Source organism: Rhinoderma darwinii, chromosome 11, assembly GCF_050947455.1.
Source record: "Rhinoderma darwinii isolate aRhiDar2 chromosome 11, aRhiDar2.hap1, whole genome shotgun sequence".
In the NCBI taxonomy this organism is placed as follows: Eukaryota; Metazoa; Chordata; class Amphibia; order Anura; family Rhinodermatidae; genus Rhinoderma; species Rhinoderma darwinii.
In genome coordinates this window covers 38,214,825-38,238,213 of record NC_134697.1, presented here as the reverse complement: position 1 = coordinate 38,238,213, position 23,389 = coordinate 38,214,825, and the positions used below count along the sequence as shown (strand labels likewise).

General features: G+C 40.2%; 1 protein-coding gene across 1 annotated transcript in view; it reads left to right on the top strand.

Annotated features, from left to right (window-relative positions):
- PLPP4 (phospholipid phosphatase 4) overlaps positions 1 to 22,016 on the top strand; it is an 83,475-nt gene extending 61,459 nt beyond the window's left edge. The window contains exons 6-7 of the mRNA XM_075841128.1: positions 10,798 to 10,968; positions 12,834 to 22,016. Of these exons, the coding sequence (XP_075697243.1) occupies positions 10,798 to 10,968; positions 12,834 to 13,033 (371 nt within the window). The 3' untranslated portion in view covers positions 13,034 to 22,016. The remainder of the gene's footprint in view (positions 1 to 10,797; positions 10,969 to 12,833) is intronic.
- Positions 22,017 to 23,389: the final 1,373 nt, after the last annotated feature.

Genomic DNA, 23,389 nt, shown 5'->3' with positions numbered 1-23,389 from the left:
ATGACAACAGCAACTAACATACACAAATAACGGTATAAACGTGGCTTTACCTTGTCTTTTTTGCGGCGTTTTTACTACTTTGGTTTAAGTGTTGCATTGCAAAGTCGGAACATGTCATTACCTAATGTAATATCTGAGCATTGCAGCAAGTCTGGATGTGGGGGTATTCCCACTTCAGCCAAGACTGTTTTTGTAACTCCCATAAACTTCAATGGAGAGTTCACATATCCACTTAGTTTCCCCCCACATGCCGGCTGCCTGGGCTTCCACCTAGCACACGGCGACTATGCCATAATCCCAGAAGTGGGAATACCTCTTTAAGGTGCAAGATTTCAGCACAGTGAGATTTGCAGTATATATGTGTACTCTGGTCTAAACTGTTTTATACTACTGCGTTTATATAACTTATTGAAGGGCTGTTCTGAGCAATACTGTGGACCATGGATCTTTATACAGGGTGGGCCATTTATATGGATACACCTAAATAAAATGGGAATGGTTGGTGATATTAACTTCCTGTTTGTGGCACATTAGTATATGGGAGGGGGAAACTTTTCAAGCTGGGTGTTGACCATGGCGGCCATTTTGAAGTCGGCCATTTTGTATCCAACTTTAGTTTTTTCAATGGGAAGAGGGTCATGTGACATCAAACTTATCGAGAATTTCACAAGAAAAACAATGGTGTGCTTGGTTTTAATGTTACTTTATTCTTTCATGAGTTATTTACAAGTTTCTGACCACTTATAAAATGTGTTCAAAGTGCTGCCCAAGCATTCCTAGATGAACAGTTTCCTGGAAAGTGGATTGGTCATCGTGGGCCAGTTGAATGGCCCCCTAGGTCTCCCGATCTGACCCCCTTAGACTTTTATCTTTGGGGTCATCTGAAGGCAATTGTCTATGCTGTGAAGATACGAGATGTGCAGCAACTGAAACTACGGATACTGGAAGCCTGTGCTAGCATTTCTTCTGCGGTGTTGCTATCAGTGTGTGAAGAGTGGGAGAAGAGGGTTGCATTGACAATCCAACACAAAGGGGAGCACTTTGAACACATTTTATAAGTGGTCAGAAACTTGTAAATAACTCATGAAAGAATAAAGTAACGTTAAAACCAAGCACACCATTGTTTTTCTTGTGAAATTCTCGATAAGTTGGATGTCACATGACCCTCTTCCCATTGAAAAAACTAAAGTTGGATACAAAATGGCCTACTTCAAAATGGCCGCCATGGTCAACACCCAGCTTGAAAAGTTTCCCCCCTCCCATATACTAATGTGCCACAAACAGGAAGTTAATATCACCAACCATTCCCATTTTATTTAGGTGTATCCATATAAATGGCCCACCCTGTAGTTATTTGTGTATTGGGCAAAGGGGGAGAAATGGTAACCTGTGCAATGGGAGATGTAAGGACTTGTTTCGGAGTTGATCTGAAACAGAAAAAAAAGACCTATACTATTTCACCTTTGGATCCAATCCTTGTTTTGCCTGCAAAAGAGACACCAAATCTGCACTGTGTGAACAAAGCCTTATAAGCAAAGTATAGTAGAGTCCCAGAGTCTGAAACCACTATATCCTCATTCTTTTCCTCCTGATTCCTTATATCTGAACATGGAGAATACTGAACATCATCTTTCACCCATCTCACTGAACCCCCTTACCAGAACTATCAATTAAAGTTAATGGCTCCATACTTTTCCCAATCTAAAAAATCTGCTGCTTTAGGACTTCGATTCAGCCATGTCTTTCAAACTGCACAACCAAGTCCTTAATACGTCTTGCCGCCTCCACATCAGAAACTTTCACTGAATCCGCTCTTTAGTCAATCTCGAGTTAATAAAAATACTAGTACATACCCTCATCATCTGCTGCCTAAACTACTACAACATCCTTCTCTTTGACCTCCCATCTAATACTTTCACCTCTCCAATCCACCGTCAACTCTTCTGCTAGGTTAATCCACCTCTCCCCTCATTTCACCTCTGCCAATCTCTTCACTGGCTACCCAATGCCCAGCGAATTCAGTTCAACATTTTAAGAAAGACACACAAGGCTGTCCACTACCTGTCCCCTCCATACATCTCTCCCTAATATCCCAATACCTCCCCACACATAATCTCTGGTCCTGACAAGGACATCTGCTTTCCTTTCCTCTTCTCTACTCTTCACATCATTGTCTCCAAGATTATATCTGTTCATCCCCATCCTCTGGAACTCTCTACCACAACACATCAGACTCTCTTCCACCATCCAAATCTTCAAAAGCAACCTCCTGAAAACCCACCTTTTCAGAAAAGCTTACAACCTGGAATAATGATGGACATGAACTATGTAACTATGTAACTCTGCTGCCATTACTATTCCAGGTGAACATCTTCTACCCTCACCTACTGTCTCCTTTCCCCTTTCCTTGTGGAGTGTAAGCCCTTGTGGGCAGGGTCCTCTCTCCTTTTGTACCTAATGAATGTCTGCCATTCATTAAGCTCATGTTGATTGTACTTTGTTTTTATTGTCTCACGTTATGTTTGTAAACTTTTTCATACGTACGGTGCCCTGAAATTAATGCTGCTTTAAAATAAACAATAATAGTGAAGGAGACTGGTAAATTGTATACATTGTATCAAGACGTATCTATGCAGTGGGAATGGGAGGCGAGAGGTGAGAAGTCTGTTTATTAGGAACAGAAAATCAAATGTGGTTATATATGAGCAGAAAATGACTTAATGCAAGCTGGCTACATTTTTTCTGTTAATATGGAATTGAATGTGATATTGTGATTTAATTATGTACCAGGACACATGGGGGGTGCAGAAGATGGAGACATACCTGGATCCTCTATATATGAATAGACCAGTACTACAAATGACGCCTGATAGTTGGGGACCCAGGAACTTTTGCCTCTGTATTGCATTTGATCTGAGCAGTTGAAAACGTCTGCGCGAATAGATTGGTGAAACTGCACAAGAAGGGTCTGTATAATGTAGATGAAAATTGAAAATGTCAGGTTAAGCTTTGCAGATAAGTACCGAAGATAGGGATCGAGCTGCTATCGATCACATCTAAGTTCATAACTTAGATGTGATCGATAACAGGTGGATCCTGAGTGTCTCTGATACTCCGGCCCCGCTGTCACTGAACCAGTCAGTCTCGCGGACCTGAGGGATTCAGGTCTCCGCAAGATACAGCTGCTCTGTATACAGGATACAGAGCAGCTGTATCTCAAAAATTAAAAACTGTTTTTAATAAAAAGTATTTAGAAAGATGGACCAAACACGCTGATAGACATTTTTATTTAAAAGAAAATAAAAAAAAATAAAGGATTTCAAATGTTTACATAGCCTTTAACTTCTCCCTTTTAACGTTTTAACCATCTACCAGTGTAAATTCTCACTTCTGGAACACTTTTAAAAAAAAAAACTTAGGTCTTTGGATCTGCTTCTCCCCTTCTATGGTTCATTTATTTCTAATTTAAGAGAAGATGGGTACACTCCAGACATTACTGTTATCGTACCATTCTCCCTGCCGTAAAACAGCCTTTTTTAAGATTCTGCTACAGGGACAGCATTGACAAAAGATTCTATATTGTGTGACAGCAGCTTTTTAGCAGCTATATGATGTGTGGAGGGAATATAATACATCTTTCAAGAATATTTCTGCATGAGCGATTTGGGCTAAAACAAAATCTGGCTGTAAATGATTAATGGTCCAGAGTTTAGCACATCAGAAGTTCAGAAAATAAGTTTGAACTCTCGATATATTGTAGGATGATCGTGTAATTCTAGTGATCTGAGACCATGGAAAAGCTATGGGAGAAACAGAGCATTTGTGTCTCAAACTCCCTTTACTTATTCAGTTAGCTGCATATGCTTCAGGCTAATTGGAAACCATATGTCACTCATTACTGATTTGGAACCTTAAAAGATGTGTCCTGCTATAGAGAAAATACTTAGAAAGCCAAGGATTCTATCATTTCTAAATCTGTTTCTGTAATGGACATCAGATTAAATTGCGACTATGGTTGTAATGTAGGCTATGTAATACTGCTGATGTCCTCAGTGAAGCATACAACTGAGACGGAGTTCACACCACTGCCAAAATTTATTTTTTCTGCTCCGTCATAAGAGCAGAAAAATGAAAATGAAGGAGTGCCACATGTCGCATGACGGAACACCAATTGATTTACAAACGGGACCGAGTCTCTGATGGTAGTGTGAACAGAGCTGTGTGTGGACAGGATGTTCATTGCATCATTGATGGTATGAGTGTTCATATCGTCCCTGCAAATCATTGACACAGCCTCTATGCTATGGTATAGGGACATACTGACCACTTACCAACTACTATGGCCATGATCCACTTAATTTGATAGATAAATTGCATTAAATAAATGCATCACTTGTATTTTTAGATCTGCATTCCCTGCACTTGCTAGCGCCAAAATAAGCGGAAACCCGCCATACGTACCGATGACGGCGCCGAACATCTGGACACACCAGCGACCAGTGGGAACGAGTGCCTGACGAAGGTCCCTTGACCGAAACGTTGCACGCACCAAACCCCTGGCATCTAATGCAATAAATTCAAAGAATTTAAAACCCACGACTTTGTGTGCCGAATACTTTTTCTAATGCACTTGCTACACTGTTTGTTAGTCTGCAGGATTATTTGCATATTCTTGAAGCAAATTGTCTTGTAGAACTGCTTTAGAGAATACAAGGGTTAATTTCTTCAGATCTCTTCCATATTTTTACTGGCAGATGGATGAGGGTGACGAGACATATGTAAGGAGGGGGTTTAGCTGTTCCATTCCTACTGCAGACAGGGCGGGTCCCTTCTGCAGCCAGTTTCTTTACAGCCAGATGCAGGGTTGTTAGAAGGAGGGTAAATGGCTGATCTCCTTGGACACTCATAAGAGAATTCTTTATATATTTCTCATAGTTTTGATTGCACTATATGACAAAATATGATTAAGGGAGAGGACAATAGGACTAAAGGTGGAGTGAATAATTGTTGGCCGACAGTTACTTCACCTGACTCCCTAATCCATTGACATGTTTATTTTAAAGGTGGGGAGGGGAATAAGCTGCTGCCAGACAACTCTGGGGAGAATCGGGTGACCCCATGAACATTAGATTGTCAGATGATTCTGCCAAAATTGGAAGGTTTGGCTGATTTCTGTATAATATTGTTTTGCTGAAAGCTAGAACTGGACCCTTTAGGCCGGCATCTGATTTTTCCAGGCTAAACTGCAATGCGGAGTCTGACGCATTGCCTGGTATTCGCCGGTTAACGTCTATACAGAGATCTTGACTTCGCTGCAGAGAATCTTTAGGCCGCAGACCCCAGAGAAGCCTTGGATTGGCGGTGGTGGCGTAGCGAAATAGCAAAACGTGGTCGGGGCTAGTAGAAGTAGTCAACAGGGTGACAGCAAGGTAAAATGAGCCACAAAAAGAGGACAAGTTCACCAACAAAGCCAAACAAGTTACAATAGCCAAGCATAGACCCAAAGGGATAAATGGAAGAATGGCCAAGGACAACTCGAGGTAAATAACAAGAACAAGAGTAAACACCAGTAGCAAGAAGACCATAAAATAAATACCTAGTTCACCAGGCGGTGTCAAGAAGCAGGAGCGCTCTTTAAATAATATGATCTAATGTCATATTCTAGTGCTGGGTGCCCTGGCAACCTGACGCTGCAGACCAGGAGAGTCACGCTGAGACTTCAATAGGGAGGAGGTGAGCATCGTTTGTTACATAGCAACCGCATGCATGAGACGGCCGGGAGCAGAATCGACCACAGGGATGCAGCGCTGCAGCCTTGACTTGTGAGCCTTGGCCTTGTGCTATAGTTATTTATAGGCTTTCAATTTTGATTTGTATATTTTTTTCCATACATAAATGGACCACTCACCATGCACGCTGTATTTCCAGACAATGCAAATTTGATCCTGTTGGTGCTCCGGACTAGTGCAAATATGGAAGTGGAAAAAAGAATGTCTGACACTCGATCCACAAAATAAAGTGAAAGTATTCTAACTTAATAGATGTACATAAGATCAGTTAGGGAAACGTGTATCCATATTCAGTATCGACAGGGCTTCACTATTCAACAGCAGTTTGTGCCATTCACCTTCACTTCTAGGTCTGGAAACTCCTTCTATAGGAAATACTTGCAAATATTTAAGAACACCCTGATGTATATCCAAGAAATGCCTGACCGCTCAAGACACATTGCATTTACTAGGATTTTGTATATCAACCAAATGTTCACTAATGCGTTTCTTTAAGGGTCTGGTAGTACTACCAATATATTGAAAATTGCACATGTTACATCGTATCACATACACCACGTGAGTAGTACTACAATTCATAAACGTTCCAACATTAAAATGCTGTTCCATAGAAAAGGACTAAAAACTGTCCGTGTTATGCATATCCGGACACAAACTGTTAACACTAGGCCAGGTAGAATTATCCCTGACTTGCATTTTAGAAAAATCACTGGGGGAGACTAGGTTTCCAACTGTAATCGAGTTTTTAGTTACAAATTGGCATCCTGTACTAAATATATATTTTAATGACTGGTCTTTGTTAAAAACTGGTTTGTATCCACTATCTGATTGTAATTAGCATTATATTGTGTGGAAAACACCAATTTATTATTATGGGACACATTATTGTCCTTTCTATATCTTTTTGAATAAAGATCTTGTTGCCTGTACTTTGAATTGGCAATTTATTTTGCCCTATTCAAAACTGGAGACCTGTAACCCCGAGCTTTTAATCTAAGTAGCGTTCATGATCCGTGCAACTGCGTTTTGCACGTATGTAAGCACCTATAGGTCATTTTTTGACTACATGTTTAGGATGGGAACTGGAAGCATGGAGAACAGAGTTCCCAGCTACTGGTTTGCTGCAGAGACCACAGGTGACACTTTCGTAAGGTGTCACCAGTCAAAAATAAATGCAATAGAATCAGTGTTTGCATCAAATGTAAAGGACATATTGTTCATATTAGTGTGAAGTACAGTAAAAAAAATAGTGTAGTACCGTGTTCGCCAGAAACAATATGCAATGTCAAATACTTTTCTGTCAAAAAACACAAAAGTATTTTAGGTATGATACCTTTATTGGCTAATATTACTGTGGATGTAATTAACTATCTCTGGTATGGGTGCTGCCGGACTACTCCAGACTATAAAAATATTGTCTATGTAGCGCACATACCAGAGGATGTGCGAGACCAAGGGATTATACACTGTGTATATATAAACCTTTCCTCCCACCATTTTACATAGATGTTCAGCAATGAGGGAGAAAATTTGGCCCCCATAGTACATCTGAGGCAATGAAGAAAAAACTAGCCATTATAAGAAAAATTGTTATGTTTTAACAAAAAGTCAGTGACTGTTAGAATATATTCTTCAGTTCGTTGCCATAGTTGGTATATTTCCTCAGTTCATCTTCCAAGGCAATCAGTGCATTCTCGTGCGGTATAGATGTGTTTTCCTAGGGGCTTAAATTCTAGAACTGATCTAATGTATATCTATTAAAGGAAACCTGTCACGAGCATTTCACCTATTGATCTCCCCTCTCCCCTCACCCCTCGCTGGCCTTTGCTGTCAAAAGGTTATTGTCGTTATCCTCTCTCCTAAACTCCTCCTCCGACTCTAAACAGTCTGCAAACATTTTGCGCCTTTCATGGTAATATTCCGTCCGTCTCGTTCGTTCGTTCGTTCGTTCGTTCGTTCGTTCGTTCCTCTTCTTATACCCACCCACCACCGAAAACTGGCCTGCCCTGTATACTGAAATCTCATCTGAAATAGCGCGTGTGCCCGTCCTGTATGATCTGACACCCTTCCCTGCTTCGTCCGGGCCTCAAATCTAGTTACTGCGCGTGTGCCGCTATGGTGTCCCGTTGTGCACATGCACCAGAACAGGTCATCGATGCCCAAGCGCGGGATTTTGTGTGTGCTGGGGGAGGTGAGGAGCAGTCAATCAAAAGTAAGGAGGCGGGGTTAACTCGGAAAGGCTTGAGGAATGGAGATATGACTCTTTTCAAACTAAGATATGACACTTTTATGCTCATTACCATAGGGCACAGGAGCACTAAAAAACTGAATACTAAAGGTTCAGAACCGACTTACAAGATAATTATAGGTTACATAAAAATGATTTTTCACCCACTTCCACCAGATATTGCTGGTTTTATAGGTGAAATGCTGGTGACAGGTTCCCTTTAAGCTGGAATACTCTAAGGCTGGGTTCACACGACCTATTTTCAGACGTAAACGAGGCGTATTATGCCTCGTTTTACGTCTGAAAATAGGGCTGCAATACGTCGGCAAACATCTGCCCATTCATTTGAATGGGTTTGCCGACGTACTGTGCAGACAACCTGTCATTTACGCGTCGTCGTTTGACAGCTGTCAAACGACGACGCGTAAATGGACTGCCTCGGCAAAGAAGTGCAGGGCACTTCTTTGCCACGTAATTTGAGCTGTTCTTCATTGAACTCAATGAAGCACAGCTCAAGATTTACGAGCGTCTCAGAGCGTCTCAGACGCCTCGTAAATTACGAGGAGGAACATTTACGTGTTAAACGAGGCAGCTGTAAACAGTCTGTCTTTTCACACGTAAATGCCTCTCATCGTGTGAACATACCCTTACATTTTTGTTATGCTCCCTATATGCACATGTTGAACTGTATCAAATTCCCCACGTTATGAAACTACATCTTTCTAACGATCTCCATATAAATGTATCTTACCTGTGATGTTCAGCAGTGTCAGGGTTAAAATCACTAGCTGGTCATATGTGCGTCTCTCAGATGGTATAAATTTGGAAGCATAGCATAGGAAAGTTAGTTATGACTAAGAACCTCCAGTTCTAAATTTGTAAGCGCCCTTCTTAGGAAAGTTTTTTTTACTTGTTTTAATCGGTTGAAATAAACATTTTTGCTTTAATATTGTTGATCGAGTGCCGGATATTATCTTTTCCACTTCAATATTTTTCACTGTGTTCACACCATTCCTTTTCTCCTGTAGCACCAGTATTACTTTTTCCTGTGTATGAATTTATGCCATACATTATCCATTTTCTCCGGACAATCTATTGCATGCCCCACGTTTATGTAGCAGAGATGGCAAATTGACCTTAACCCAGATTCCTTACTATCATTAATTCGCCTTTCTTGTCACCTGGGGACCCTATTATTCTCAAACTGTGTCCTCTGGTATAATAAAATGAGCTATGGTACTACTACAGGAAGAACAGCCCTAGGGCTCCTCCAGGTATATTTCATTATATAACAGTATCATTATATACTCGAGCAGAAATTACATTTGAACTGATATTAGAAATACCATAACCCCTAATTTGTTAATAGAGAACTTTCAACACACACGTACAAAGTCAAGCAATGTCTTATGCCTCATGCACATGACCATGTGTGCCGGCCGGGTCCCGTCAGTGATTAGTTGAAAGATAGGACATGTATCTTTCCATGGATCGGAAAGTTTTCACAGACCTGATTCACCCGCTAAAGTAAATGGGTCTGTGAAAACTATCGTCTGCCACTCGGATGCCGTGAAAACCGGCCTGTGTAACGGGCATTAAAGTGACCTTCCGATTAAAAAGCTGAAAATTCGGCTTTTAACTTAAGGGAAGGCGCTCACCTGAATATGAAAACATGCTGATGGAGCGGTCTATAGAAAGACACTAATGTATTTAGAACGGCAGGGACTAGGTGAGTATAACTTTGGGTGCGCCTTTCCTCCAACCGAAAAGGTCATTTTGCAAATCTATATAAAAATAATTTCAAATACCTTTTTTATATGTGTTAATGGTTCAACCTGAAAGAAAACATTGTCATATTGTTAGCTAGCTGATATAGTTTACAAAATCGCCAGAGATCGTCCACTGACTAGTGTGAAGACCCATAAAATTGCCATTACATGAGAGGGGTTAAGTGCAGGCAAAGCAGAATATTCAGACTTCAAGTGTTGTTAACCTGCACGTACATATAAGGTTAATGTCAGTGAATAAATTGAATGGGTGCCCCGTTTGCCATTAGGCAAATAAAGGGGCAAATGGGATTATTGTGACAAAACGCCACCTCCTTTTCCAGTTTACTCTGCTTTTACTATTTATTAAAGTTTATATTTCTTTGGCACTAAATTATACGGTTTTATTCTTTTGTTCTCTTTTTACATGGTCCACATTATGTGTATAGTAAGCTATATTTCCATGAAATATCAATTCTGGAACATATTTTCTTAGAACGGTGTTGGGCCGTTCATCTGTTATTCCTTGTAGAAATGTATGAATGAATTGACAAATGGGTGTTACCATCTGTCAGTCTATGGAAGGACACACCCCCAAATTGTTACACCCAGTTATCAATTTATTCATTAATTTTGAGTAGGAATAACCGAGGATTGGAGCAAAACACAGATGTCTAAAAAGTTGCCAGCTGTCCTCAAAAAACTATTAAAGTTCTCCAATGATTTTTACCAATTTATCAATAATTTAGTAAATTTTAATTAAAAAAACTGTACACACTTGCCCAATACCTGGCCTAGGAATGGTTTGTGCTGTTCCTTGTTGGGGACTTGTTATATCTTTCTCAGAATTATGAATTTTCATGTTAACTGGAGTTTTTCATTTTTCTTGGGCTAGCCGGACAGACTCAATGCGTATAGAGTACACGTTTGCCTTCATAGGATATTTTTAGTTTGTCTATGTGAGCATTTCTGAAAGAACTCTACATTTTATACTTTCTATGTCCTTTTACTACAGTTGCATTTTCTGGCCTGGGATTCACCTCCTTCTACCTGGCAGGGAAATTGCATTGTTTTACAGAGTTGGGACAAGGGAAAAGTTGGCGTCTCTGTGCAGCAATCCTGCCTTTGTATTGCGCTATGATGATCGCCCTTTCACGCATGTGTGATTACAAACATCACTGGCAAGGTAAGAACCTCAAACCGTAGAAGACATGACATATGCTTTATTTCTGACAAGTAATGCTTGCAGCATTTGAGGTTGATGATTAAATGTTCCTTAAAGGTGTTGTCCAAGATTTATCACCTACCCCAGGATATAGACAAGAATCAGCAGCACTAGACGGACAAATTGGGTGGGTACACGCCTCTTGGGTTGCAGTCCATTGACCCTTCAATGTTACAAACAAAGTATAGAATGAGGCAGCACTACCAAATAGAGTAAGTGATCCTTCTTAATTACACATGCAACGTTTCAGCTCATTATGAGTCTCTCAAGCATGATTGAGAAAGGCTCACACTGAGTGGAAATGTTGCATGTGGAATTAAACAGGATCACCATTTATTTGGTAGTGCTGCCTCATTCTCTATTTTGTTTATCCCCAGGATAGGTGATGTTTGATTGCTGGGGAGCCCAACCATTTACTAAAACAGGAGACCCAACCTCCCCCCATCTCCTCACTGCACTCCACACAAATGTGTGGAGTGCACTGAGGAGGAGCTTGAACAGAGCGGGGACAGGCACGTGCCCTGCCGCTCCATTCAAGGTCTATGGGGCTGACGGATATAGCTGTGCTGTTCTCGGCTATCTATGTCAGTCCCTTAGACTTAGAATGGAGCTACACTGCAGATGCCCGTCCACCGCTCCATTCAAAGTTCTCCTCACTGCAGTGGGTGCATTTAGGAGAAAAAGGGGGCTCAGGGCTCTTGTTCTAGTGATAAGTGAGGGTCCCAACGGGGAGACCTCCAGCACTAAGACATCGCCTATCCTGTGGATAGGTGATAAATATTAATCTTGGAACAAACGCTTTGAGAAATGGGTTTCTATTTCAGTGTGGTAAAAACATGAATGGCTGAACTGAACAAATACCATGTAATCATATTTTTATATAATCAACAGAACAATAAAGTTACCACTTGCTATGTCATTTCATCTACATCAAGAATACCACATACACCATTAAAGTGTATTTCACCGAAGGGCTATGTCCACCTTTGAAACTATTTTCTTTATTGCTTTAATGCATCTAAAAAATAAAATAAAATCTTTGCAAATAGTCTTTAAAAGTGTAAAAATATTCGGTTTTGTATCTACAACTCCTATACAGTCCTATGTGTCTCCATGGTAACAGACTACAAATAAATCATGTGTGCAGTCTGATCCTGCAGTCCTACTTCTTTTCCCCTACTTCTTGCAAATACAAACTTGGTAGATGAATAAAAAGCAGGGGACAGATTTACGTAAGGGAGTAACACTGCAAGATTAGACTATACAGTGTTTGTCTGTAGCCATGAAGACACATAGGTCATCTTAGAGCTACATTTTCAGCAAATTTAAAGCTGAGATTAAAGACAAGATTAAAGCTGACCATACACATGAAATTATAGTCGGCCGATTTTGGCCATTTCGGCTGACCACTGTTGCAAAATGAACGCAAACAATTGTTGGCAATGACAGACTGCAGTCTGCCGAAAACATGATCGGCCAGGTTGGAAAAGTTCGGCATACCTGTGTATGGCTTAATCAACTGAATTTGTCCGGTCATTTGCCAGTTTGCCCTGGCCCCTGGGAGGCAGTTTTTTAAACTGACTCTTTGATCGCCCAGTTTACCCTGTTATGTTGCTGGTAGGATCAATCATATGAACAATTCCACGGATAATTCATCGGCCGCATTTTTTCAGATTAAAGTGTTGTGTATGGCCAGTTTATGTGTTATGGGGAAGAACACCTTAGCTGTACTTCAGACTTCCTTATAGTTCTACTTTCTATATTCTAAAGCACAAACCGGCTGATACATTACCTCCAACTTTTGTTTTAATCTTTGTGCTTTCCAGATGCCTTCGTAGGTGGTGTGATTGGTCTGATTTTAGCCTACGTCTGCTACCGGCAACATTACCCAGCACTGACACATTCCTCCTGCCACCATCCCTCTGTATGTCTCCGACAGGTCAGCACCCAAAAGAAAGAAGAACCAACGCCTACTGAAAACAATGAAAGCTTATTGCATGAAGGAATGACGGAGGGCCCCGTATGACCAGCGAGTGGTCTCATTTGACTTGTAGCCACATATAGCCTCATTTAAGAGGTTTCCTGCACTGTGTGTATAGTACCAGACATTGCATCTATGTGACCAGCAGTACTACAATGAATGCAATGACTATATCTAGACCGTGTCACATTCAAGAGGTACAACGTCATCTACTGGCATCAACATCTCCATACAGAATTTGTACTACAGTTTTATGATGGTGCTGTGTGTCTCTTTTCAATGGAACGTCCCCATCCATTCTTCTTTCTATTGGCATTTCCTAACTCCCACCTCTTGATACCATCTGTCTCTTTTAGTAGTCCTAATAGAAGATCATTCCACCAGAGCTTGTGATTGAAAGTCCATCTTTTCTGTCTTATCACAGTGCAGAAATCTTCACTCCAACCACTGAAGCACTTATATAGACTCAAACTACACCCATAAGATGTCCTGTTCCAACCCTTTCCTAGGAGGTGCTGGCATTCCTGTAGCTTCATTGTATACGTCTGATGTCTCCTGTTGTGTTGCTGTGTAACACAGGTTTTTCTAAATTTTAGCATCTACATTTTGATGTATTGCACTGATGAAAAAGACATGATTGAAATATATCTATGTCCATGCATGTAGTTTTATTATGATGTCCTGTGTAGTTTTGGAATTGAGCAGAAGAATTCTTTGATGCATGTGAAGCCTTCTTGTCATCATTGTTGTCATATCACATGTTGGTTGTTCATGATAACCTACTGGAAACGAAAAGGGGTTTTACTGCTGCATGATACACAAAAGAACTGCCTTCAGATGTATCTGATCAAAATGATTGACGGTTGGATCACTTTCCATGCAGTTTATAGCTCAATAGACTTGTCTCATCTAACTATCCATTTTTGACTTCTTTGTATTTTAGATAGTTCCATAAATAAGAGATTCCTGTTTTGTCTTCCCTTCTACCGTGCCCTGTATCTTGAGAAAGTGATTTGCATAATAAGGGTAATACGGGTTTCCTACTAACTGCCAATAAAAAGTTTGTAGCATTTTTGTAAAAAATCAGGTTGTTCAAGCATATCGTTGGAGGACATTGCTACTAGTGGCCTTCATAATATCAGAACTACAGAGAAGTTCAGATGGTGTGTTTATAGACTCATTGAAAATGTATTAAATGTAGGGCAAATGGAGACACAGCTGGCCTTTTTTTTTTTTTTTTTAAATCTTTGGTAATAAGTGGACAATAGATTGAAATGTTAAAAATGAAATACATGACGAATGAGGTAAAACATTTGTACTGTGAATACTGGGTGAAGATCCTAAGATTGCCTGAAATGCCTGCTGTGGTGCAGTAGTGCCAGTAGGGGATTTGGTAAGCAGAGCATTATCAAAGTGATCTGCTCTCTGAAAAGGTATGTCTAGGAAGTTCAAAGGGGTTGTCCAGGATTACAAAAAAGCCTTTTTTTTTTTTCTTCCAAAAATCAGTGCCACTCTTGTGCGTAGGCTGTGTCTCGTATTACAGCTCAGCCGTATTCAGCTGAATAAGGATGAGCTACTATACCAGGCACAGCCTATGGACAAGAGTGGCACTGTGTCCGTGGAAAAGGCAGATCAAACTTTCTAATCTTTGACAACCCCTTCAAATAGCGAAAAGGGACATAGGTATTCTGGTTTAAAGTAGGGACTATCTCTCCAAAAGAGGGACACTTTTTGGAGTTTTAATGACAATGGGGGCTGAAGGATTACATGACTTTGAGAGCATGGCATTGCCAAAGTGATGCCTTAGTTATTAATAGGCTGGTCTACGACGACTTTATTATTTTCCCCTTCCTAAAATGTCAAGCATTGTTTTGATTGGACAAGTCTTTACTTTGGAAAATGCCTCCAGCCTTTGCTTTACTACTTAACCCTATTCTTGCTCGGATTGTCCCCATTCTTATACCTGGGCAGGAAATATCATCATTGCTGGCAGACATTTCATTAGTTAAACTGATTGAACTTCACCTCCGCCAGAAAAATCTTTAATAGACACAAAAAAGCAGATAAGGCTTTGTGTTTTTCTCTGATGCTGATGGGGTTAAAAATGATTATATTGATTTTTAAATTATTAAATGAAAAGTACATTTTCTAGCTCACAAACTACGCTACAGGGGTGTCTGGAACCAATGTCTTGTTTATTAGCAGATATTGCTTTGATCATAAACAGTTGGTATACATGCAGGTGAAGATTGCTAGATTAAGTGCCTAGGAGGAAACTTGTCTTGTGAGTCAAAATGAAGCTGTCTAGATCAACTTTGCCCAGCAGTGTACACCTACAGGTACAAAGGTGTTTTATTTTATTTTTAATCCTAAACCCTGGATTTATTGCAGTATAAGTAAACAATCCATTATACTGCAGGGGTGATTTACAATTTTTCTCTATTTAAAGACAACAGAACAAAACCTAATTTAAGCTGTAGACTTGAAAGTAGATTTCATTACAATACAATCACTGGAGCACAAGGTACAATGCCAGCAGCTTTCAAAGCGAACATGGTCTTAAAGTGAATGCCTACCCTTGAACACCATTTTGTTTTTTTTTACCTAAATAAGTTTGAAATTGTGTGCTGTTTAGTTTCTTTATATATTTTTATAGCAGTTGAAGTTCTATTTTTCAAACTCCCTGTATAGCCATAAAGTTAAATAATAATCTTCTGGTTACCTGTAGCCACCACTAGAGGGCACTAAGGAGTTTGCTGCATACTGGTTTTTTTGTCTTTAGAGGTTGTTTTATAAACCATATGCAGTAAGCTGATAGGCTCCCTCTTGTGGTAGCTGTAGGTAACCAGGGGTGTATCATTCCATTGCTTAAAAACACTCCTGACTTGTCACTATGACATGTTTTTACCGGTGGAGGCCCGGATGCTGAAATGAAGGGGCAGTAGCAATCAGCTGAGCACTTTGCCCTTTTGGCTGTGATCGGCTTTGCTTGGCTCTCCTTGGAGATGCGAGCAGTATAACGACTCATATACTTTCTATGATTTATGCATCTCTCTGTCTTTGCAGGGGATTTGGAGCTTTGTATCATAAAAAAAATGGAGCTCCAACCACTATAAACATGAAGAGATTAAGAAATATATCCGCACAAAACTTTGGATGTAAAAACTACTTGGTCTTAAAAGGGGGACATTCAGTTATTTGCGGCCATGCTTATATATTTGGAATCTGCATATGTAGCAATTGCCTAATACTGCCTTAGACTTAGTTCACACGGAGTATTTTGCAGGCCAATCAAATCGGCCTCGAAATTCATTCAGGAATTTTGAGTCAGATTTTGACCCGCCTGCGCTTTTTTGAGGCTTTTTTTGCTTAGGGCCATTGAGGACTGTGGGTGAAAAATGCTTTTTCCGTCTTCCATTGATTTCAGGTCAGAGGTGGAACCGCAGCAAGAAAGGACATGCCGCTTTTTACCCAAGAGCTAAAAACTGCCCAGAAAAAACAAACAAACGCCTCCACCTCCCATTGAAATCAATGGGACGCGAATCCGGCCGTCTTTTGGCCCTGATTCTGTTTGTGTCGAAATCAGCACAAAAAAACCTCTGTGTGAATTGGGCCTTATTATTGAATTTTTTTCCCCTACTATTTTTCTCCCCTTACAAATGGTAATATTGCAGGGTAGAAGCCTTGGTATATAAATACCCCTCCACTGCCCTGCGACTCAGCAGCAGATGTGTGTCTCCTTAAAGAGGTGCAATGAGGAACTAGAATTTCCTGTAGCTTCCCGTTTTATTATCAGATTGCTCCTCCGTATAAATGAAGTGATTCTACTAATAATCACCATAAGGAAATTGCTGTTCAAAAAGTGAACCTACAGCTGCTAAATGCAAAATAGAACTGCATGCGAGTACAACAACATGCGGATCAGGAAGTAATAATTACCTACAAGACATGAGATTTACATGTGTCGAAAATATTGGGGCAGATTTATTGATACGGTTTTAAAATAAGACCGCTTAGAATTAAACTAGGTGTGCAAAATTTATCACAGTGGCTCATAAATGTGGCACACCTTTAGACTGGTGTGTGTAAGTTTATAACCACCTCTTCATTTATATTTTACATCTTAAGTCGTGTCCCCATTCAATTCCAAACTTTTTTTGGCTGCATTTCATTCATACATTTGTCTAAAATAATTTGAGCCAAAAAGAATGTACAACTTAGACTAGAATTCTGACCAACACCGATAGTTAATCTGCCTCATTGTTTCTTTGTATTTAAGATGTCTTAAAATGGTCAGACCTTTAAATCGCTTACAGTATCTGGCTGTGTCACATGCATGTCGTTTAAAATTGACCTGAAAGTTATGATCTACAGACTAGAAGAGCTTTATTTATTAATGTAGCAGGGCTGAGTTTGCCATTTGGCAAAACTTATCATGACATTAGGATGTGCTATCAGTAGTTTTCATAGGACTGCAGGTAAACCGATCACTCGCCTGACATGTCTGTTTTAGTAAATAATTGTATTCCTCATGACCTATAAATTCTGGAACGTCCTTTCAAAGAACTCTGCATTGTCACATTCCTCTGTTATTCCTTCTAGAAATGTATCAATAAATTGACACTGGGTGATACCATTCCCCTTGTTAAAGCGGTGTGTCCCTATATAGTCTCACTCTGTCAACACTGATTGGACATTGTCAGTCTGTTTAGGGACACGCCCCAAACTGGTAACACCCAGTTGTCAATTTATTTATACATTTTGTGACTGTCTCCATCCAATATAGCGTAGTAAGATTTTCGGATGGCAGGGGGTATAGTCAACCCGCCGTGTTGTATGGAATTTCTGGATGCTAGACCGGGAGCAGATTCCAGGCGACCCATGGCTTCACCCTCCAACCCTTGGTTTTTGGGGCAAGGAATCTCCTGATCACTGAACCCCTAAATATCCCGATATAACAGCCGATAAATAACCAACGGAATAAAAGTGACAAATGGCGTACTTACTATTTAGGTGTACAGTCTCCAGTGCGGATCCGTAGCAGTTCCTGGGTCGGTAGGTAGGAGGAAAACAAGAATAATTGAGGATACTGTCCAATAGATTAAAAACAGCAGACACAAAACCAGGCTTTAGGAGGCAGCAACCTTATTGCTCTGGCAAAGTCAAACAGAGTGAGAGCTTTATATAGGCAAGCAAAAGGTGATGAAGATGACCAAATAGTGTATGCTGCTGCTCCAGAGCCAAGGACAGCAGGTGCAGAGAGTTAAGTAACTAGTAGTGTGAGCTGTCCTTAGTAGTACCAGGAATAGTAGATGTAGCAGAGCAGGCACTGCGTGGATGGAGGCCAGACCGCAGCCTGGAGTGAATGGAACGGCACCGTGAAGAGGAGTAAGAGTATGAGTGGTGGAGAGAGAGGTGCGGAGGAGGCTGCCACACATTTCTAGGAGGAATAACATGGGAATGGCACAACACTGTGTTCTAAAAATATATATACTTCCCTATTGAATAACAATTCTGATTACAAGTATTTATGAAAAGAGACATGTCAGGAGAGCTGACAGGTCTTCTTAAGAGCGGTGTTACCCAAAGGTAGCTCGGGATCCAGGTGTGTGTCTTGGGCCCTCTGCATGTGGCTCTTCAGTGGTGGCAGCTCTAAAGTCTGTTCTGCAAAAGTGGTACCATGGATGTCACGATATTACTGAAACTTGTCACTAGTATCAAAAGCCTATCCCTGGCCGTTAACACTAGGGTAAGAGTCATGTAACTCGGTCATATTGTATATTTAATAGTTTATTTTCCTTTTAATACCTCAACGCTACCTGTCATTACTGAAAGTGGCTCATGAGCTAGAAAAGGTTGGTACCTCTGTCTTAAACTGTACTTTCAACCAATACTGTTATCATAAACCCTGTGGCACATATCCTGATATTTTCTTATCATTTGAAGCATTGTCTCTATTGTAAGAGAGTCTTACATTTTTATTACATTTGTTTTGCCAAATTAATATTCCACTAACAGAGAAAGTTTCTCCTAGCCTAATATTCTGTAATCCAGTGTAGGAATATTTTAGTCATGGATCCTGATCTTTCCATTAAAGTGTATTTTAAGTAGGAGAAGCCTCAGCTTTTCCTCGTCGCTTTGTTTTCAGGTCCTTTCTATGGTTGGTATATGAACAGCAGTTCTGTAATGCACTAATGGAAATACAACATGAGAACAAATGATTTAGCTTGACTGCAAGTGACGTATGATTAAGTCCCTTTCTGTATATGCATTACCCCTATGCATGTGTGTGTCTGTGTTGATGATTTATGATGATCATTAATATCTGTTGGCATGTGCATGACTACATGGAGACGTAAGCGTCCATGGTGCCGATGTTGCCTGAGATTAATTACCTGCTCACTTTTGTAGTTATTTATTTATCATCTAAAAGGTCCTTGTAGAGGTTTTTTTTTGATAATCCTGACATGTAGTACTCAAATGGGGTTTTTCCACTTCTGATATTGAATGTATACAGAGCCGGTTGAGTATAAACATATCATTATAACCAGAGGAACAAAGTTTTATATACTGAGTATTGTGATCCACCTATGGTCCCTGCTCACTGATGCCGATAAGGGGTAGACATTGACAAGCAGTGGACTTACGTCAAGAACAATTTCTAGCAATATCAAGAAAATCCCCTTTATTTAGTAACAGAGCAATCATTTAGGGCAATCCCTTGGAACCTAGAAGGCAGTAGGAAGCGTTGTTATTTTTCTTATAAAGAGGGTCTGTCCGCTCTCCTGACATTTCTGTTTTAGTGAACGCTTTAAGCACCATAAAATAATAATGTTAGAGCATGTCTTCTTAAAACTCTGTTGTGCTGTTCCTCCGTTATTCTTCCTGGAAATGTATGAATGCATTTACAACTGGGTGTTACCATGCCCCTTGGCGTGTCCTTACACAGACTGTCCACGTCTGCATTGATTAAACAGTATCATGTTGTGTAGGGACATGTCCCTTTGACAACAGAAAATGCTAACACCCAGTTGTCAATTTATTCAAACAGTTACAGGAGAAATAACAGAGGAACGGCACAAAGGAGAGTTCTAAGACAAGATGCCCCAGCATTAATATTCCAATGGGAAACATAAGTATTTACTAAAACAGACATATCAAGAGAGTTGACGTGTCCTTTTTAAGGTGGAGATAGGTCTACTTGCCTACAAGACCCCTGTGCCGCTGGCTGGGCTGCGCTTGTATGTTCATCTCTGTAAAAGTGTCAAGTCAGAATATTAGATACGTTTAGTAGACCCTTTAACCGCCACTATTATTTAAGGCAAGGATAGACTCCATTAATATGGCTGTAATCGTAGAAATCTTTGGGTCGTTATTGTACTTACAGAGAGGCATTTATGTTTTTTCTCATGATCCAAAGCATACCGTGTTACGAGAGTTAGTCTCCCCTAGCAGCATTACTTCTCCGAGAGAATATGGTGCCTCATGGAGGCACAACATGGCGGCGCATGGACCAATGGTGGGGTACACAAACTAATATCCCTATATCTCTCACATATAATGTACACACACTAGGGCCAATTTCATAGGAAGCCAACTAGACTATTAATATGTGTTTTTGAAGTGTGGGAGGAAACTTCAACTCTGTGCATATGTTGGTTTGGTTTTGAACCAATGCTCACATTGATTTCAGTGAAGAGATGACTGTTCATCTGCATTAAAACTGGCATTGGAAAATTCTAATAATGTGACTATGGTAAGTGAAACACCCTTAAAACAAACACCAAAAATGAATAAAGAGTTTAGGCAATGTATTGGTAAAGCTTTTGCTAATGTACGATCATATAGTATGTTATTTTTTCTAGTTAATATTTTATTATGGTCTGTAACTTCGTAATTGTCTTTTAGTTATGTGCAGTTTATGGAGTTGTGAGTTAATGATGCTCTTAATATGTCTCCCCATGGGTGCTGTGTTCTGCTGGCTGAAAAATCCAGTGTGGGATTTGTGGGCCCACTAGTATTTTCCGGTGTGATTTAGCCTTTATGTCTATGTATCCTAGCTGATTATTGAGCCCAAAGTGCTGCTCTTTAAGGAGTGGTGAGGGATTGTACCTCTCAGAGACATTATTAACGTCCATCCGCAGCAATATATCTAGCGGAAAAGGCCAGTGCAAGCCTTCAGTGTTACCAGACAGTACATGCAGCTCTATTTCATGCTCATCCGCTGTATTCAGCCGTAAGACAATTAAGCTCCGAACAGCAGATTCCCTGAATTGTTTCTACAGAGGTAGCGAGAAAATAGATAGAAGTCATTTCAGTTACCATATGGTCCATAAGAGCCTCTTGCAAGGAATAAAGCATTTCAAGCCTGTTTTGTAATCTCACAGTGATTGAGTCTAAGCAATGCATGCAGTGCATTGTGGGATATGCCACCATTTGTTTCCACCATTCTCATAAGGCTGGCTTTGTCTACTATTTTTATCTTTCTAATTTAACGAATGATTACAAGTCGGTGCGTTCCTCAAGTGTTCCAACTAAAGTGCACGCATGATTCAACCTTGCAGTATGGCATCCCTGGAGCTCATATGTCTATAAGCACAATGGCCTCATATATAATAATGGGTGTAGACAAAGAAGTGTTAGTCTTTTGGTAACTATCAAAATGCCTTGTCCTAGTTGAACTCTAGTATAAACTCACCGACTGTATGTACACACTCTTATTCGGAACGATACTCAAAACCTATTAGACCGGTCCATACAGGTAGTAAGGAGTCCTTGAACAAGTAGAGAACTAATATGGCTCCAATGTGAGAGGCAAATTTGTTTTGTATTATCACATTAAATGGAAGCAACTGAAATTAAAACAATCAGCGCAAACTTAAGCTCATATGACAACAGTAATGGGGCTGGGAACACCAAATACCAATGAAACAGTGTATCCCCCAAAGATCTAAATTTATATTAAATGGCGGCTGAAACTCCACAAATAGTGAATACAAAGAAGTAAAAAACGGAGTACAAAATTACCATGAATGTACCAAATATTAAAAATAAGTTTATTTAAATGACAAAATGTGAGACATACGGAGGTAATTTAAAGAACAAAATGCTAAAGAGAATACAGCAGGTGCAAGGATGAAGACCTGGGTCAGGATCTCTACTATCCCTCCCTTTTAGGCATAATGCACTGGGGTATGGAGAAAGTCAGATTCCTTAGTAAACTGGGTAGAATGGTCCCGCTTCCACAATAGTGTAGCATAACATCCCGAGATCTTTATAGTGAAGATCCTGACCCAGGACTTATCCTTGCGCCTGCTGTATTCTCTTTTAGAATTTTGTTCTTTAAATTACCTCCGTATGTCTCACATTTTGTCATTTAATTAACTTGTTTTTAATATTTGGTACATTCATGGTTGTTTTGTACTCGGTTTTTTTTCTTCTTTGTATGGAAAATTAAAACAATGGAGGCAATAAATCACTTACAGACTACCACAAACTGAACCACAAAATGTGCAGGTCTTATGCAAGCTTGCAAAAAAGTGGATGTAGGATAATTTGGGGACGTTCCTGGGCTGAGCGGGTAGGGCTTTAAAATGTCCTGAAATTTGGGACTCAAATGTTGAGAAGTATACATATACACCATGATATAAGTTTCCTATTTCTTTCATATTATAGGGCCGGCTCCAGGTGTACGTGAGCCCTTGGGTGACAAAGTTTCAGTGGGCCACCTGTCCACATATTTAATTTGACAAGCATAGAGCATAGTTAATTGCCAAGCATCCCCCAAGCCTAGTCTGCACTGGCATCTCCCTAGGTTTGCCTGGTGCGGACGCGGCCCTGCATACAGCAGAGTATGATATTGTATGGTTTGGAATTTGCCATCTCCCATTCACTTTTTTTTTTTTTTTGTAATCATGTACTACAGAAAATAATATTTGCTATGGATGAGTGCAAACCTGTGGTGCAAATGCCATAGATGCAAACAACACAGTTCTTATGAGGACCACGGAGGAAGGAGTCTGGACCTGAACCACTGTTCGTCCTGGTTTCTTTTTAGTGCTGGAAGTAGGAGTGAGCGGGTGAGGTCACCAAACAGATTCTTCCTCTGTGCAAAATTGGTGCTGAATTTGGAGAAGAAGAATCACTGGGACAGTTCAGCACTGGCATAGAGGACAGGGTTATTTTGATCTGACCCTCCTGTTCTTTGTGATAGATATCTTGTCTTAAAGAATGTGTATTTATGGCATGTTTATGGAAATGTACTAAATTTACAGCTCTGGAGGATCCCACAAAAACCATTGACTACAAAATCAAAATTCATTTTGTGCTCATTGTTGTAATTCTCCTAGAGCTGCATCTAAAAACAGTAACATCTGGACATGTATGGTGACTTACATTCAA